Source organism: Chelonoidis abingdonii, chromosome 11 (genome assembly GCF_003597395.2).
Source record: "Chelonoidis abingdonii isolate Lonesome George chromosome 11, CheloAbing_2.0, whole genome shotgun sequence".
Lineage (NCBI taxonomy): Eukaryota > Metazoa > Chordata > Testudines > Testudinidae > Chelonoidis > Chelonoidis abingdonii.
In genome coordinates this window covers 35,934,121-35,953,239 of record NC_133779.1, presented here as the reverse complement: position 1 = coordinate 35,953,239, position 19,119 = coordinate 35,934,121, and the positions used below count along the sequence as shown (strand labels likewise).

At 44.4% G+C, this 19,119-nt stretch overlaps 1 protein-coding gene across 5 annotated transcripts in view; it reads right to left on the bottom strand.

The window, feature by feature from the left end:
* Positions 1-19,119, bottom strand: part of KDM4B (lysine demethylase 4B) — a 172,479-nt gene that overhangs the window by 51,768 nt on the left and 101,592 nt on the right. For all 5 annotated transcript variants that reach the window (XR_012656807.1, XM_075070876.1, XM_032777484.2 and 2 more), the window contains exon 9: positions 1,823-2,019. Coding sequence is in view for 4 of the 5 variants with exons in the window: in XM_075070876.1 (XP_074926977.1) it covers positions 1,823-2,019 (197 nt within the window). In the remaining variant the exon portion in view is untranslated. The remainder of the gene's footprint in view (positions 1-1,822; positions 2,020-19,119) is intronic.

Sequence of the window (19,119 nt, the reverse complement as noted above, 5' to 3'; positions counted from 1 at the left end):
ACTGTCTCAGATGGCAAAGACAGTCTGTTATTGCTAAAAATTACTCCATATGCTAGGGAAGGCATTTTTGCATTGCATTAATTTAGTTTTGGTTAAATTTGGTTAAAGATTGACTGAAATCCTCCATCCGCAAAGTAGGTACTCCATGGACAGATACAGCACACATTTCATCACACAAGCCTGCCAATGAGCTTCAACCCTTACAGAGAGGGTTGGACTCTTGGACTAAGGAGCTCAGTTTCCAAGACCAATTCAACCCTTGACCCTTCTGATGAAACTATAAGAAGGCCAGTGGAGATATGGGCACCTGTCCAAAGGGAAAAGATTAAGCAAAACTAAGAATCAGGGCTGTATTGGGGAAAGGATTTTTACATATACACCTGGCAGAATTTTTTAAAATGTAATTTTGACAGATAATACCAATTTTCATTTTTAAGCATTTTTTCTATTTTATCATCAATTTAAATCTTCAGTTGTGAGAGATATTGGTAGGTTCAGGAAACGATTTCATGATCATAAACATTGAGGTTCAAAAAGTTAAAGTTTTATAACCATTAACACACATCAGAGGGGTAGCCGTGTTAGTCTGGATCTGTAAAAGCAGCCGAGAATCCTGTGGCACCTTATAGACTAACATGTTTTGGAGCGTGAGCTTTCGTGGGTGAATACCCACTTCGTCAGAGAAAGTGGGTATTCACCCACGAAAGCTCACGCTCCAAAACGTCTGTTAGTCTATAAGGTGCCACAGGATTCTCTGCTGCATTAACACACAATTGCCAACATAATATGTCAAAATATATAAAGTAAATATCCTTAAATCAAACTTAAGGCAAAGAAAGAACGTGACTATCTGTCGATTTTGATAATCATCAGTGGAAATATTTTTTGTTGGTTTGTGTGTGCACAGTGAAATCGAGGGTTACCAACAATCATCTATATGTGCCAGTATTAATACTAAGAGTTCTCTGAATTTCTCTAGCGTCCTTCAACTAAGATCCTTCACAAACATTAAGCCTAACCCTGGGAAGCAAAGTAATATTACACCATTTCACACGCGTAAAACCAAGCACAGAGGTTAAGTAACTTGCCCAAAATGTCACAGTGAGCTAGAAACAGAACCCAGGAGTCCTGACTCCTGAGCCCCGGGTGTACACACTAGAATACAGTTTCTCTCAGCTTTAGGAGAAGCTAAAATAAGGTAATCAAATCTCATGCTTCAGTTGCCTGCAAAAGTCAGGAAGCAATTTCTCCCCATGTCTGTCTATGTTCGTATTCATACTGTACCAATCACTGAGATGGGCTATATGCACCACTGCAGAGTGGACCAGGTGAATTATGGGTTTAATATGGCTTTGTCTAAGAGATGCCAGTACTGGCTACCACTAGAGGACAAGACACTGGACTTTGGGCTGTTAGAGAAGTGTAAACCCTTCTTCTCACTTGCCTGTAAACGCCTCCCTGGAAATTATCAATTCACTGAGCCACCACATGTCCCCCAAGCAGGACCTTTTTGACAACGTTTGCCCTACATCCAAGCCAGCTGGGGGTCTTATATCACAGTGATTAAAGAAGTACAAATGCCTAGATAAATGGGAACCCATGAACCCTAGGAATTTTGAGCCCCATATGAACTTTTCTTGTTAGAGATGGGCAACTGAAATTTTAAGCCCAGCACCAGAGCCTGTACCACCACGACTGCACAGCAGCTCCTCAGGCACTCTTCAGGCAGGGGTTGGTAGCTATCCCTCAGACAGACAGAGACGCCCCAAATACTCTAGCCACTACAACTATGAGCATCTAGTGGATGCCATCCCCTCCTTACCTGCGGAGCAGCTTAGCTTTCAGTTCAGGCTTTGTCTCATTCCAGGCATCCAGCTCTGGGCTGGTCAGAGCTGTGGGTTTCATGTGGTCCAGAACAGCACCATCTTTCCCTTGTTTCCATAAGTCATAACGTTCCGGCTGTAGAACTCTCACAAAAACATCCATGGAAATCTTCACCATGTCTTTGCGGCAAGTGCACTGCAAGAGAATTCCAGACACCGTGATCAGTCCAGTGCCTCCACCAGTGTGCCCAGCTCTGAGGAATTTCCCCCTCCCAACCTCTCCAGACTTTCCCCCCTCCCAAAGCAGGTTAATACTTTGCATATCTACTTTATAACTCCCACAGCTGATATCAGGAGTGTATAGATGTGAGATTAGCTGGTGAAAACCTTGGAGAATGAATTACTCCATCAGCCCTTAGAACAGATAAGGCAAAGGCAGAGAAATGTGCCAGCTCCCCACACAGCCCTGCCAGTATCTCTCATCCTTGATTTGGTGAAACTTGAAGAGGGCATTTGAGACCTCAGCCCCCAATTAATCCTTTGCCTGTCCTCTTGACGCTGCTGACAAATTTGCAAATTAGTGGCAACTTAGGTAATGGGATGCTGGTCTACTGAAATTGATTGAGGCCGTCAGATGGTAAGAAACTTTGGTTACTACAGACTTGAGCAGGGTTTGACCTGAAAGCTTGAAGGTGAAAGATTCTAGATCCGCATTATCCAATCGCTTGTGAGCATGTAACTAATACAAATAACCCCTCAAGACAACATTTCCTAATTGAAAAAAGGGCCTCAAAGGAACAAAAGCCCAACCTGGTGCCACATCATACCTGTTAAATCTTACATTCCTAAATCAAGATGTCTGGTTTGGAAAGGATTGTGCACAGCAAGTGGTAGCATCCAGACTCAAGGCCTGTTCACTGCTGGCACAGGAGCACAGCTCGGATGTGAGGAGGAGCATTGTCCAGCTGTCCCCATCTACCAAAAGTTAACTGACCAGTTGGCAGGAGTTGGTGGGGGGTAGGGAGGGGGCATGCGCTGACCTCTCTGGATGCAGCTAGTAACCAAGAGGCCTGCTTGGCATTGAAGCAGCTGTGCCCACACAAAACAGACTAGAATAAAAATACAGATGTGTATCAAGTAGAGTGGTCAACCAACAGCCTGCAGGGAAAACCTGACTGCTATTTATTTTGCCTGAGTTTGATTACAGTTCAACCAAGAGAATACATTTATCCACATGTTAAGGAAATGATTGTCAAAAGATGCTTAAAAAGTGATTTATTACTCTTAAACAGTTGTCACGATAATTATTAGATTCCCAGGAGTGGGATGGTAACAGTTAAATTAAACTGTTAGAACTGAACATCAGAGACAGAGGCTTGGCTGTGTCCACACACAACCTCTGGTGACTAAAGACTGGCTACAGCACTGAAAAATGATCTGTGCTACTGCAGCTTCAGAAGAGAGTGGAACATGTAATTGCAGGGGATGCAGAAGGGAAAAGAGCTGAGCAGATGGGAAGTAAGGAAAAGGCTAAACAGCAATAACTGTTTGACATTTAGAGGAAGCATCTCTAGACCAGGGAACAATTCATACCATTTTGGGGGCTACCAAAACTGCATTAAAATTGACCTGTGGAACTATAAACACAAATTTATTACCGTATGCGGCTGTGCAAGAGACTAGATACAAATGTATTTTAGGTGGACAGATTTTCACCATGCCAAACTATATGAGTCATGTACGAGACCATCCATACCCCTTACAGAGAGCGTTTTCTGCCCCCAGCAGTGAAGCACCAGAGTATATATGCCTCTCTGTAAATTGCTAGCAAATCTGGGGAAAAAACAACTGATCACCCAAGTGAGTTGTGCTTACTCCTTTTCTGGTGCTCAGAAGCAGATAGCACCCTACTAGCCGTGCTCTCAGATAGCCACAAACTCTTGTCTTGTTTTGCACTCACACTGGATTTCCATTCTGCTTTGTAGTCAGAGGATGATGTAATTAGAGTCATTTTCCAGGACTATATTTTTAAAGCTGTTTCACACCCACACATACCCTTTCCAAGCCATCCGCTTACATTTCGATCACTTTCTCAGCAGAAATGCACTAAATTAGACAGTGTATGGCAGTGCTCCTCCCCCTTCTTCTCTCATTTGTTACCAACAGCGTTAAAATATTTATGGCCCTGAATGTGAAGCAGTAGAGAGAAGAAAGGTTCTCTGCAGAGCTCCCTGCTGCCCCAGTTCCTCACCCGGAGGATTTTTTTCCCCCATTCTTGTTTTTCATTTCATAAGGAGTGCTGGCCACCTTCTGCTCTGCAACGAAGCATTGACTTGGGGAGCAGTAATAACCTGACTGTACTGAGCGGGAGGGAGTATTTATGGCCAGACAATTTCCAGCAAACTCAATTCATTTAATGAAAAACAGTGCAGGAAAGAAAGGCTTGGAATGTAATTTGGTCAAGGAGCTGCCAGAACACAGATGGTGCCCCATGCTTCAGATTCTGGGCTGGGCAGAAGCTTTCCCCAGTGTCTCCATCAATGGTGGCTTAAGAGATTTGTATCAAGCTGCTTTTCAATTGCTTTCCTGTAAGTAATTAAAAAAAGGCACCTGTGTGCTCCTATGAGATGGAACTTGAAGCTGCACCCTGCAGAGCAGATCACCAGTTGGTCCTAGAGACTGGCCCTTTTCCCCTTTGCAAAAGGCTAATCCAGACAACAAGCTGTAGAGACAAGGAACATCCTCTTTCCTGCTTCTGCCTTGGTACCAGCATGTGTTCAGAACACTAAGGTTATCTCCCTTTAGGGAATACAGAGCAAACATCCAGCCAGATGGGGCTGAGTATCCCGAATGCAACCATGGAAGCCAAAACAGGTAACATTAACTCCCACAAGGCAGGGGCTGCAAGCCCCAAACGCTCAATGTACAAAGATTGCCAGGAATTCACACACTGGGCTATTTCAGGTCCAATTGTTATTCTGGGAAGTGACACTCTAGGCTGCAGTCTCCATGGCTTAACCTCCACAATCCCCTACAATGCCACAAGTCTGCAGCAGCCAAGCTCCCCGCCTTCTGCACAAATGTAACATGATGTATGTTTATATTTCAATTTTAATTTTATTTTATTGCTTTCACACTAGCGAGTATGAATAATTTACACACAGCCTCTCTCCACTGGGACCTCTTCCAGCCTATACAATATTTCCTCAGCCACCGCAATTGTGTCATATTCATGGTCCCACAATGGCCAAACAATTCTTCCCCTCACCCCCTTCTCTCTCCCACAGCAGCATAATCCTGCTTCAAGCAGCAAGTACTCTCAATGCTACTGCAAACCGGGGGTTGTAGAGGTGCAGAAGGCTGGCTTTAAATGCATCAGCTGTTTTTGCAGTTGAAACAGGACAAAGAAAGCACATATTCTTCAGTTTTCATGTTCAGATAACTCGCCCAATCCTAAATATGTTGCCCCATCTCCACATCACTCCATTTTTGCAAATATTGCTAAGTATCTGAATGTGGCTACAAACACTAGAATTTTAAGGTGAGAGACACACACACACACACCACACCACACACTTTCTTTCCCTCCCTACCCTCATTTAGCCTTCTTCTGCCAATTTGCAAACAGAGATAGAAAGCTCTCTGAAAGGGAGTTTAGCTGTGCCGTTAGTTTCTAATGGAACAATTAGGAACAAATGGGGGTGGGGAAGGGCAATTAAAAGAGGTCTGAAAGGTCCGCTCAAGTACTGAGAACTCTGGGGACCTATTGTGTTCCAACCATTGTACAAAACGGTAAGAGATCAGGACAAAGGAGTAATTGGTGCCCCCTGAATGACTTGCACTGCAGGAGCTCTGATTCTGCTCTGTAGATATTCCCCTTTATGATGCATTCAAGTCTAAAAATGGTGACTACATTAAGGGGCCAGGCCTCTTCTGCTTATAATCTAGCTATGAATAAATGAAGCCAATTCTTTTTGCAGGATATTCAGAAAAGGGGGTGCAGAAGATGAGGACACGTTCAGAATGGAGAGGAAATAACACTTGTGTCAGATCTCAGGTAAGCATGAACCCAGATGAGGGATGTTGATCAGCCTCCTCACAACTCCAAGAACAGAAGAGCCACCATTTGGATACAAGGAGCTGACATTACATCTTAAGACATTAAACCTTCCTCACAATCAGTCCAGGCCACATATCATGCACTGAAGCCATGTGGCTGCTCTCCTCTCTCCTGCCCCTTATTTACTGTTATACACTCTGGTGACAGTGACAGTGACATTCCCTTCAGCTGTGCCTTGCATGTGGAGATACCGGACATCTTGATGAGCCGTGCTTCAAGAAACCCCTCTCCGTACAGCTGTCTGTGACAATTTAATCAATTCCTGGAATGTCTGTAATGGATTTTTGTGACTGCTGCAGAAAACACAGATCAACAGGCATGCACAAATCAACAACCCTGCCCATGTCTACTCTGCCTCTCCCCATTCTCCTTGCTGGAGGGTTAGGAAGGGGTAAGTAGCACTGCCTAATAAGCAAGCTATGTCACTAAAGCTGGAACACTGATAGTTCACCAGAGATTGTAGAGAGTGCATGCAACACCTGTATGCAACATAGGTGGTAGCTCTCAATATTTATGATGTACCTTCAAATTATAAAGTATAAATAGGATAGAAAATAAAATTAGTCTGCATATAAACAAAGTGTGGTAAAATAGACCAAAGCAGAATTAATCACATTTAAATTAAAGCTACACAGAATCCTGAGATTTAGTACCTCATTACAGAGTTCAATTTGCTTTCCAAAAATCTGTGCTTTCAAAGTAAAATATGTCTAGCCCTTTTAGTTGCAATGCTATAAAGTGAGCGAGTCTATACCCAAACAACAGCATTAAGGAGAGGTATGAAATCTTGTTCCCTTTATGTAAGCCCCTAGATGCTAATACCTTTAGACAAGATGGCACGCCTTGGGCCATGGCATTCTGGACTGGATTTTAAAAGATCTGCACAAGGAAAAAAAAAATCTGCTCAGAAAACGCTGCCCCAGTCCCTCTCAGTGGCAGAAAAGTTTAACCGCTGCTACCCTTTTGCCTGGATTTAATTGGTACAGGATTTGATTTGCTGTGCAGCTTAGCCTGCATGCATTAGATTAATCACATTTATAAACAATAAATGTCTTCTTCAAAAAATGGAGCTGGATGGACGTATTTGGTGCTGGCTGGACTACAGAAACCCTGATGTGAAGTCCCAGTCTTCACAGCACAACAGCTCCAACTCCCCTTTACATTCCCTACCCACCGATACATGCTACAAGTGAAAAAATGCTGCAAAAAAACCCATTCAAGCAGCCCAAGGAATCTTTCTAACAGGCTTCCTTCTCTGCTGTCTCAGTGGAATTCATCCCTGCTTTAGACCCACAGAAGGCGTTAGAGTGACAAGGTCACCAAAAGCATGGACCATGACTAAATGGCAACATGAAGGCCATACACTTGTCAAGTTGAAATGACAGATGAAAAAACTTACAGCTATGGAGTTAAGGGACTCTGGGATCTAATCATGCATCTTTGAGTCTCTCCTCCTCCTCATTTGGTACCCAGATTGCCATACCAAACTGCTGGGAAACAGCGTGGCTGTCACCATGCATGCCGAGAAAGTGACAGATCAAACAGCAGAATATTCATAACCAGGGTCTCCTAGGACCTGCTGGCAAGTTCAGAGGAAAATGAAAGAATGTTGTAGGGTTTGCTGTTTTCCTTCAGTTACAGGGAATCAGAGACCCAAAGCGGCAACAAATTCACTTCAGAAAAACAAAATAATGACAGCTCAGTAAAAAAGCTTCACCAGGCGAACCCCTCACTGCCCTGTTGATAAAATCCTGCACCCCAGGGTGAATGCCTACCATTTTTAACATAACAAGCTCTCTCTCATCCTGTCTGCACTCTAGACAGAATACAAGACTGGTGCCTACATGAAGCATGAGAGGGCAGAAGCCTGGTGTCCACGTGATTCATGATTCTCAGACAGACTCAAAGGGCCCATTTAGTGAAATAATTGAAATATATATATTCAGTTTTAGTGTTGCCCTTGGCCTAAGTATTTAACAAAAAGTCCACCTTCCTCATAGCCCAGAAGGACTTTTTAGGAATTCACCAAATCCAGGCAAATTCACCAAATCCAGGGGAACTCTCCACATATTTTCTATCGAGGCTTCCTCTGCCCCCACATCTTCTCTCTCATTTCAGAAGCTAGCGACTTCACTGTCCACCTCCCCAAGGAGCAATAGGGATCTGGTTATCCAACCATGGCAAAGCAAATGTAAAAGAACCATAAATAAATCTGTTTAGATAAGCTGAAGATCCCAGCTTGGAGGACAGTCAATATTGAACAGATTTCCCTCTTTTCACACTATCACAGAACGCAGAGTTCAGGTTAGTCTACTGTAGTATTAAGACAGAGCTTATTAAAATACAAAAAAAGACAAATTAGTAAATAAAATCCCCATCTCGAGTCCTGCAACTTATCCCATCCCAGCAGATCTGATCAATTCAGAACTGGTACAGCAGGCCCCTTTGAGAGCCTGAGATTGCATGAACACAATAAAACACTTCTCCTAAAGAGGCAAACAATGTTCTAGCCCGGCAAAGGCTAAAAAGTCATTTCATTGCCACGTTACCACAGTCTAAATGGGAGAACTGATTATTTAGTCAAGCCAAGGACTTCCTTCCCATTCTCTCTTACCATCCTTTTACCATTCCCAATATGTGGGAGGAGAGAAACTGCTAAGTCTCACCAATGTCTTTCAGATGTGTCAAATTGTCTTTTATGACCACTAATAATAATTCGTGTCCTTTAACAGAGGATTAAGTCAAATCTCTCATTTGATAAACAGTAATGAAAATAAAATAGAAATATACAGAAAGCTGAATTTCATTTTATCGCTTTTATGGAAGGTGGATTCTCTTCGCAACAACTGACTTCCCAGCTACTAAAAGGAAACAGAATCCAATCTGCTCAGTAGCATATGGAAAGTTTATGCGAATAAACATTTCTCCCCATACAGAAATAGAAGCTTAGATGAAATAAATCAGTTTTTAAAAATGGCAGTTCTGGGCCTCCTGCTGAACTCAGGCCTGTTCTGAATGTTTTGCTGAATTCAGACCTGGCAAAATGCAAGATCTGCCAAGACTGAACTAAATTCCGTTTTGCTTTAATACTGGTTTAAACACAAGAAAAATTGTACACGTTCAAAGATGGAGTTCTTCTCCTTGTTAAGGCAGTTTTAAAAGCAGGACAGAAGTGCTGACTTAATGCCTCTAACTCTGGATTGCCCATGATACTGGGGTCGCAGAGGAGGTTACTTTGCAAGCAAAATGGCTGCTTCCAAGAGGAAGCTAAAATTCTTATCCACTAATTCACTTACATTGTGGAAAAACATATATTGCTAATACTTTTCACACTGCCTCTTTCCACATAAAATTCCAGAACACTAACTGAGCAGGAAGGTTACAGGTTTCTGTTACCTGCATCTCTCAAGAGTAGTTGTCTCCAAAAGGCTCCTTTCCCAGTATAATACCCTAACCTGCAGATTTTTGTCTTTGACCTAATTCAGGCAGACTAGGGTTCAGCTAATTACTACCCACCCACATATGGCAATGGAAACATGGTCACGTGCCCCCCTCCCCCAAATTTTCCTTCCACTAAACTCCACATTCTGTGGCTTCAAGCAGGCACCCATCTAGATACCCAAGTTTTGTAAACTGGCCAAGGCACCATAAGTTTCAGAAAGATGCCTATGCAAGATGGGAAATGCAAATTAGGACTACCTGTCCTTAGGTTAATGAAGAGTTAAATTTGAGGGCGAAAAAATAGGAAGAGCTAAAAAAAAGTGCATTTGTGTGTTTACTCGCTGGTAGTTCAGAGCTTGTGGAAAGGAATGAGCCTTGACCCCCTGTTTCTGGTGTAATTACTAGCATTGCAGTAAGTCTAAAAAACAAACCAGTTCATTAGGAAATCCACTGGAAACACACTGTAGAGTTTCATAAACAAAACAATTAGGCAAAAACTTCTAAGGACTCCTCCTGGTCCTCGGCTGCAGGGCATGCTTCCTCTCTGCTTGCTTCTGTAATGCTCTGTGCAGGTTTTTGCAGATAGAATGACGGTAGATAGGTGACAAATGGGTAAGATTTACTCCACTCTGTCCATACACAAGATCAAAACAGAGAATTCTGGTTCAGGAAATAGAATGGTAGACAGTGTTGAGGAGTCTCTCTCATGTTGTGAAAAATTTAATAGATTAATACAAAGCTTCTTCTGATATCTTAAACTAAAAAAACAATTCCCCAAAACTATTGTGCGCCTTCCCTCAGAGCCTTCACTACGTAGGCTGAAAACCAGACGAATGTTTCTAACCATCCGGGGAATGAGACTCTAAAACAGCCTTCCAGTAGGAGTAGTGGGGGCAAGCAACCTAGCTAGTTTTAAGATACAGCTTGACAAGTTAATGAACAGTATTATATGACTGGGTTACCAGCGACAGCAAAGAATGGGATTCAGTGACCCCAGCGGTCCCTTTCGGTCCTATGTTCCTGTCTCTGTAGATCTACGTCAGGTGGTTACTCTCCAACTTTGAAGTTCTCAAGGCATTAGTCTAGGATCTGTCCTAAACACATGCAGGCAATTCCTCTATAAAACAAACAGAATTACAGTAGAAAACAAATTCAAAAAACAGTAAGATCCAGAGCTTGAGCCCAACAGGACTGTCAGAATCCTCTCAGAAGCATTACAAACGGGGATTCAATAAAATATCAACTCCTTTCTTTCTTGACAGCCTCATTCCAGTTTGTGGGCTAAATAAAATGATTGCCTATGTAGTAAGCATTCTATAAATGTGTATCGAATAACACCTGCTGAGTGTCTTGAGACGTTAGTAGGAAAAAGTTCAATTCTCTCCACTGTGGTACAAGAGTTACAGCTTCGTGAAAGAAGGCTACTCGCTTGTACTTCTTGTTCTGAAAGTATGTAATTACAATAGCCCACTGATAGTTGCGATGCTGTGGAAACACAGAATATTCAAACACTATTGCATCAACTTTAGAAATGTTTATGTAACTTTATGGGCTGGCTAGTGATTGTATACCTGGCTCAATGGGTGAGCAAAAAGACGTTTGCTGTAGGAACTAAGAAACAATGTTGAAACAAAGCAGGTAACAGGTCTGCAGTGGACCTGAAATACTTTAAATCCTACCAGACTCTCCCTGTGGAAGAGGGGTGACCATCTGGTAAGCCAGATCTGTATTTAAGCTGTTTGCCATTACGATTTGTTTTCTCTAATATTTTTCTTCTGAATAAATAGTACTTTGCTCTATGAAAACTGGTTGGTCACTGATTAACCCTTTCATTGCCCCTGAGAAAACAAGCCTGGAGGAGCTGCGCTAAAGCTAAGTCTGCTGAAAAAAATCACAGTGAATTGCAGGAGTCTACAGCCTAAGGCCCAGGTCTAGAGAGAGAAAAGTCATGGGACTCTGCCCCAAGAAAGATGACAGTTAGAGGCTGAGACTTCAGTGAGATGGCCTTGAGAAGGCCACAAGGAGGTCAGAGGTGCAGTTAACTCAGGAACTACAACGGTCACCACTCCTGAGTTATGCTTTAAGTGAGCAGATAGCAACTCCCACACAACTTCAAAATTCCCAAGCTGCTAAGCCATAGCTATCCTAAACTACCCTGCGGAGGAGGAAAAGCAGTCTCTATGCATACTCTGGTTTCCATATGTTTTTTACCTTTTGTGCTCAAAAAAGGAACCAGGAATCTGTCATCATACTCCAGATGCAACCAAGTTATGGAGAGAAGACCTTCATCACTGTCATAGTTTTGCAGAAACGTAACTCTGCTCAATGGAACATAAAACATCCATGTCCAAAGTGTCACATTTAAGATTTAGGAACTGTCCATGAAGGTGTATTATCAACTGGCGAAGCTGGTCTGTAATCACTTTCTCCTTTTATCCCAGGTGACTAGGAAATCACAGTCCAGTCCCACATCCTGTAGGAAATAGCACACTGGCTTATGTGCAGCACAGGGCCCTGACACTTTGAAATGAAGCCATCTTTTTGGTGACCAGGTCCAAAAGAAAGAACACACAAAGGATCACAGATATTTCCAAAATATTCATATAAAGTTTGGATTCCTGGAGACACTGAAGGGCCCTGCCTATGGAACACCTCTTTGTGGGTTTCCCACCACAGGATGATACTTCCATCACTACTATAATTTAGGGAAAGAATTTGGAAGTACTTTCCTAATTGCAAATCAGGCTTTTTCATAGGCTAGCACAAATCAGTATATCCCAGAGGAACACAACCACATTGTTATGGGGTTTGACCTGTGACCACAGGGACCTCATGGAACAGATTGCCTCACATGCAGTTGTGTATCATCGGTATCACAAATACAACTGCAGCCAATCGGGACAACCGTTCATAGAGGTGGTCCAACTTCTCCAGTGAGGTAGGCCTCATGAGTAGCACCTCCATGTGTCACATACTGAAACAAAATGGCATCCTCCATGTGGCATGACTGCACGTGTACAGTGTATGCAAAGTCATGCTGCGCAGAGGACACCATTTTGTACAACAGGTCTGCTGCATGGGCAGATGCGTTCAGGGGCCAGAAGGAATTGTCCTGTGAGCCATCAGTTGGACCAGCCTCAAATCTGCCAGTGGGTAACATGTAATCAAAGTATGTGACAAACAACCAGCATGTGGAAACCTGTGTTTTGTTGGGTATCATGCCAAAAACTATTATAATCAGTCAATTATAACTATAAAACTTTCATTATGTGAATTAAATAAACCAGAAAGAACATTAGAAAAAAATAATTCCATTATGAGTAACCATGAGAACCTTCCAACTCTGGCTGTCAACAGGGCTTGAGCCTTGGACCTTCACGATCCTCAGGGCAGGCCTCTAACTCCTTAAGTTAAAAGAGCACTTTTTCTTCTATAATCACCAAATTGTCCAGATGGGGGAAAACTCACTCCTGTTCTGAGCAGGTATGCAGCTGCTCCATATGGTGAAACCAGCTCAGGAATACCTTGCCTCACTGCTCCCCCTCCACACACAGGCATACACATACTTTTCTAGAAACAGTCTTAGAAGCAAACTCTACCAGACCTGACATGCTTTTCAGTCTAGGATGAATACTGGCACCTCTTCCACTAAAAAACACTTCTCTTATGGTGTACAGAGAATGCTCATTTACCATACAATGAATTGGCCACAGTATGTTCTGGCATTACTAGCATCTAGTATGTACTTTGGATTAACCTCTTTTCAGAAGTTAAGAAGCTAAAATTCACTTGGTGTATCTTCAACTGCAAGAATCTGGCACAGAGAGCAAGTCTGTGCATAAATAAGGCAGGCAGGAGACTATGTATATATCTGAAAAAGGCAAAAGACAGCACAGGCAACCAAAGCTCTTTTGAAAACCATGCAATAAATGAAGCACTCCTAACCCTTTCAGTCAGAATCTACATCTACCTGCAGATACTTTCAAAGCAGCATGAGGAACTGGTGAGTTACTGAAAACATACAAGATCTGAGTTCTTATTCATAATTCTCCTCTCTGAGTCACCCAGTGAAAACCTTGCACCTGTCACCACGGAACCAAGTTGGAAGAAAATTAGGAGCTCTTCTGCCAGGAAAGACAAATGATTAAACAAACTGGAGCCAAAAATCAGGACAGGCAGTTTGGAAGGAGTCTGCTCAACTGTCACAAAAGGCAGCCTTCACTTTGAAGTGTTCTTCGTACACGTGGCTAGGGGCGCCGGGGGGGGGAGTAATGAATACTACTGTTTAGAAGGTATTTAAAAAGGCATGGGGGGGGGGCAGTCAAAGGGAAGGGCATTGAGAGGGAAAAAAGCCATTCTTCTCCCAGCACTGCCAAGGGAATTTGCTCCTGGAATAGATGGTATTAATATATTAACCATGCATCAATATTATCCAACAGGTAGCACTCCTGTCAGAGTGCTCCTGCTGTGAGGCCATCTACAATACAGAGAGAGACAAAACAGCAGACTAGCTGAAGATGAATCATCTCCAACTAGACCACTGGAAAAGCAGCAGCAGCAGCAAAAAAAAAGAGAAGTTTTATTTCTAAGGGCCTTGGGGAGGGGAGCAGAGTGGGCAAGAAAATTGGGGCCCTGCTCAGCAAGCAAATCATTTAACCAGGGTAGACAGGAGTGCCACAAGTAGAAAGAACAAGCATCTCAGATGTAGTAACATCAGTTTAACGTGAACATTCAGTATTTCCAAAGAGCCATTAGCACAAGGCTGTTCAATATGGACTCACTGTCACCCTGAAGGCAAGGAAAAAAACTCCCAGCCTGTGCTTACCCACCCACCTCTCTTACTTGCCTGACTACCACACCACCCTTTTCGCACACACACCCCTCAAAGCACATCCACTGCATGCACACTCCTAGGGAACATGAACAGGACAGAGATATGAGATGACTCATTTCCCCCGAAGCATGTTTACTGTGAAAGAATAAAGATGCATTTAAATTACACTTGTAATTGTTTTCTAGGATACCCACAGAGTTTAAGTTAGATTCCTGTCACTAGCAGGAAAAAGCCACAGGAATAGAGATGTTCGGAAGTATGAATTTATTTTACAACAGCAGCCAAGTACTCCCATTCTTTGAATGGTTAAAGCTGCTCTCACTTGCTAGAAGAAGGGGGAACAGGGAACCACAAAGACAGTGCTAGTTTTAAATCAACCCACTCAACATTCATTCAGAGTTCCATGACAGATGCACTGGCCCAGATTCCAGCACAAAGAGCATCTGTAGCCAGCCCCGCCAATAAGGAGTATGAAAATGCTTTTCAATCTCAAAAGCACATCTGATCTCAGTAACTTAGGTAAGTTACCATCTAGAAAGTAACTCGTTTCCCAGACCAGCTGCTCTGTTTTAACTTGCATACTCACCAAGAATACTAGCTTTGCATTTGGGCTTTCAACAGGATCAAACAATGGGGACTCGAGTTCTGGAAATGTAGGAGGCCTATGAAAAGACAACTTACCTTCTCCCCCACAGCCAAGTGGAAGTTAAGAGACAAGCAGTATTAATAATAATCAGAATGTACCCAACATTCAGGGTATGACTACACTGCACACAGTTACCCCAGGCCTACCTCAAGTAGGAGCATTCTCATAGCAGAACCACAGTCATGTTATTTCTGTACTTGTCCACGCGTGTCTGTGGGCATATCCCATGGTTCTCTGGGCTGAGGCACCGTATGATTCTTTCCCAGTCAATCTTGTCAACTGCAGAAAAATTTGTAGGAAGGGCACTGAAGAACTATCAGCACCTGAGTGATCTTGCCTACACCCTCACTGAGAAGTGAGTAGGTTCCAGCCCAAGTTAAAGCATGGATCAGGCTTCAACCCACTCTGATGTACCAGGGTATGATCCAGACTAATCAGTAGCTATGTCACTCCTGCCCTGTAACCTAGGGTGCCCTTTACAATGCCTTGCTTCTGAAGCCTCCAACCTGGACTGCTCATGAACAGCCTTCAGCATGTAAGGCCAGGTCTACACTGCGACTTTAAATCGGTTTAATGGCCGATATACCGATTTAACGCTGTATCCGTTCACACAACGTCGTCATTAATATCGAGTTAAACGGCTCCTTAAATCGATTTCGGAACTCCTCCCAAACGAGAGGAGTAGCGCTAAATTCGATAGTGATAGACAGAAAAGGTTGCACCACTATGCCGTTCAGCACAGCGAGACGCAGAGCCTGCATATCCTGGTAGCGAGACCTGGATATATATCCAGCACGCGCTGCGCCGCCGCGATTGTTCGACATCGGTGAAGTACGATGTCTCAGCAGTAGACCTATTGGCACAACCAGTCACGTATATTGCATCAGCGCTGATCAAACGACCTCTGGCCAGCAGATAACATGAGACAAGCACAGAAGTTTTCTATAAAGAGTCATATTGAGGAGAACTAGTAGAGCTCTGGGAGGATTCCTGGGAGGGATGGCGGTCTAGTCCGAGTCGGACGCGAGAGCGGGGGTCTGGAGTGAGTGCAGAAAGGGGGTGGGATTTGCAGGGTTCCTCTTTAACAGTGTAGCAGGGGCATTCCTAATATTAGAGCACTGTGTATATGATACGGAGCGAGCGAAGTCCAACTTTAAGCATTTACTCTACCATCGTTCCGATACGCCCGGCGCTCGAGCGGAGTTGACGGGATGCGTTTGACTGTTACCTGCGCTGCTGTGTTAGCGCGCAGCACTAACACCAATCCACACACACTGCTATTTAACGATGACAAAATGCAGCAGCACCATGGTTGACGTAACTCCTGAGATCACTTGCTCTGTAGGGTGTTAGGCGTGTTACGTAATCATGTGAAGTTACTATCATTGCTGCTCTGTAAAAGGGTAGGGCCAATTGTCGTCACATCTTTGCGCTGGTGTTTAAGACCGTTCCTCTGCAGTGCTGCACCTAATATTTCTCGTGCCAGTCCTATTGCCATCTCCACTGAGGGCGTGGGCGTTGGCTGATATCGCGGTTAGGTAAAGAGCGCAGCAGGACTGACAATTCCAACACGAGTCCTAGCGCACGAAGAAATGGATGAACTCGTTGAATACGCAGTAACACGCAATAGAGAGGGATAAAGAATGCATGGAAGGACATGTGGTTACGGCAAAGCAAAGTACAGGAAGGAGGATTGCCGTACGAATCATTTCTGTGAGAGGGCTTAGGCAGGAAGGACCAGCGTTGCGCAGATGGCAGGACACTGAGGATTAGACTGAACGGTCGCGTTGACAAACTGCGATATCACTGGTCGCTGTCATTGCGTCCCTCACGTCAACGTTCCACGCTGGAGCTGGATCAACCTTGTGCGAAGAGGAAGAAGCAGCGCTAGTAGCAGGGAGGGCCCGCGTCGCAGCGCGGCCGTAGTACCTAGCCTTGCAAGCCACCACTGTCAGCCCAGTTATCCTCCCCACCTACCAGACGTGTAGTGAAACCGGAGTGGTGGACAGGGCTTTCTGCACCCGCCTACTCCTAACCAACCCCCCTGGAGAGTTCAAGCAAAAGGCTGTAATTACGCTATACATGGTGCTTAAATGGCCTTTCCTTTCCCCTGCCTTCGCATAAAGCAAACAGGCAAGCCACAGGGAACCTTCCTAATTAATCTATGCACTTTTTTATAATAGTTTCCTTTTGTAATAAAGAAATCACACGAAAGAGGCGGACGGTGGGGTTGCTTACGGAAAAGTAGTAAGGAAAAACACTGATTTTAACAAGATTGCATAAATTACTTTTAATAATAATATGATTTTACAAAGACAGAAATTTAATTTTCCTCGCAACCTGTAATCAAACAGGGGGAGGGGTCGGGTTGCTTACACTGAATAAGGTTCCATCAAGTGCAGACGGGATCAAACCAACGGGGAAGAAACAGAGTCACATCACAATACATCGCCCATAGGAATACACCCCGGTAAGAACCACTGGGCCGTGCCTGAGACTCGTTTTCAAGGCTGTCTCCTGATTAGCGCAGCGAGCTTCCTACCAGGTGTGCTCTTCTATAAAATCGCTCCTGTCTTCAGCTGTTCGTACTCAGCACCGGCCAAGGTTGGATTTGCCCTCAGCCTCACCACCCAGCCATAAATGTCTCCCCCTTAAGTCTCGACAAAGACTTGTGGAGCACCGGCTGCCCTTCAGCAAAGCAGCAATAGCAAAGCTGGCCTGAGCATTTGGTTTGGCTGAGGTCTGAGCTGGTGCAAAGTAATGATCGCATTAGCGACCACTTTAATGGCACCAAATGCACATTCTACCACCATCCGAGTTCACCTTGCTCAGCTGTAGTTGAAACAGCTCCTGACCACCTGTCCAGGTTCTGCCTAGTGTATGGCTTCATGAGCCATGGCATCAGAGGGGTAGGCTGGGTCCCCCAGGAATAACTAAGGCATTCAATCATTCCCACTCAGGTATTTTCTGGGCGGGAAGTAATTTCCGCTTGCTGCAGCCATTTAAAGACAGACTAAGTGCTGGCCACTCGCTCCTGGATCGCGAGCCGTCATACCCTCCTGGCCATCGCCCACGTGGATGTGGGTGAAACGTCCATTGTGGTCCACGCACGAGTGACTTGCAAGACAGCCAACTGAAAAAGGTATCGCCACACCTTGCACCCGATTACAGCTGTACTCGAATAGTATTATGGGGATGCCCTGGTGTTGCTGGGGCAAGATAGGGACATATGGTTCCTCTCTAATGCGCCCACCACAGTTCGGAAAAACCCATTGCTAGCAGACATCCAGTATCACCTGCACTTTCCCAGAAATTGGATTTTCGGTCTACCCACAACTAACTCGTTTCGGAATTGAGAGAGAGTCAACAGTCTAATGATTGTCTTGTGTTGGCTAACTTGCGATGCAAACTGGAGGGCCCACAGTAGATTGCGCCCACTCAGATTGATTTTCCGACTCACCGGGGTAGCTGTCTGGCGTTAGCAAGGCTTCCAGAGGGCTTATTGCCAGCTCTCCACTGTGAGGGCTGCTCTCATGTTTGTATTAGGCGTTTCAGGGCAGGGGAAAGACAGGTCACAAAGTTCTAAAGAAAAGTGCTCTTCGGCATGCGAAGTTTCGCATGGCGCACTGCGAATATGTCCTCCACACCGTTAACAGATGCGGTCCCCAGTCTGTGCTGTTTCCAGGTGCCCATTCGCAGTCTTCAGGGTAGAAGATGGGCCCTGTAACTTTAAGACAGTAGCTCCAAAAGCTGGGCAGCGGTTATGGGAGAATTTCTGCTCCAATGCCTATGATTCATCTTGTCTGTCTCGTGGCACGCATCAGATCAATAGCTGCCTCGCCTCCTCTCTCACTCCTGCCTTTGCATATCAGTTTGTTCAGTATAGTCAGCACGAAGAGTATACAGCGAGGTGTTTGACAAGAAGCTGAACGGTCAGGATACCTCGTCTCGTGAATCTCAGGGTAGATTGTCTGTGCTATGTGCGTTTGCCTTTCAATGCTATCCCGCGATAAAAGGCGCCAAGGTTGGTCTGGCTGCCTCAACAAAGAGAAGGGGTGAGGCTGTACCCGCACCGACGGGCAATGTTTTAAGTGGCCCCAGTTCAGCACTGTCTCAAACACGGAAGTGGAACATACTGATAGCTGAGGAACCAGCACCCACAGGGCACCGCTCCTGAAATCGCGCGATTGGTAGCTTTGACCATGGACGCAACAATTCATGACATAAGACGATTCGTGATCCTAACTGTGGTGAC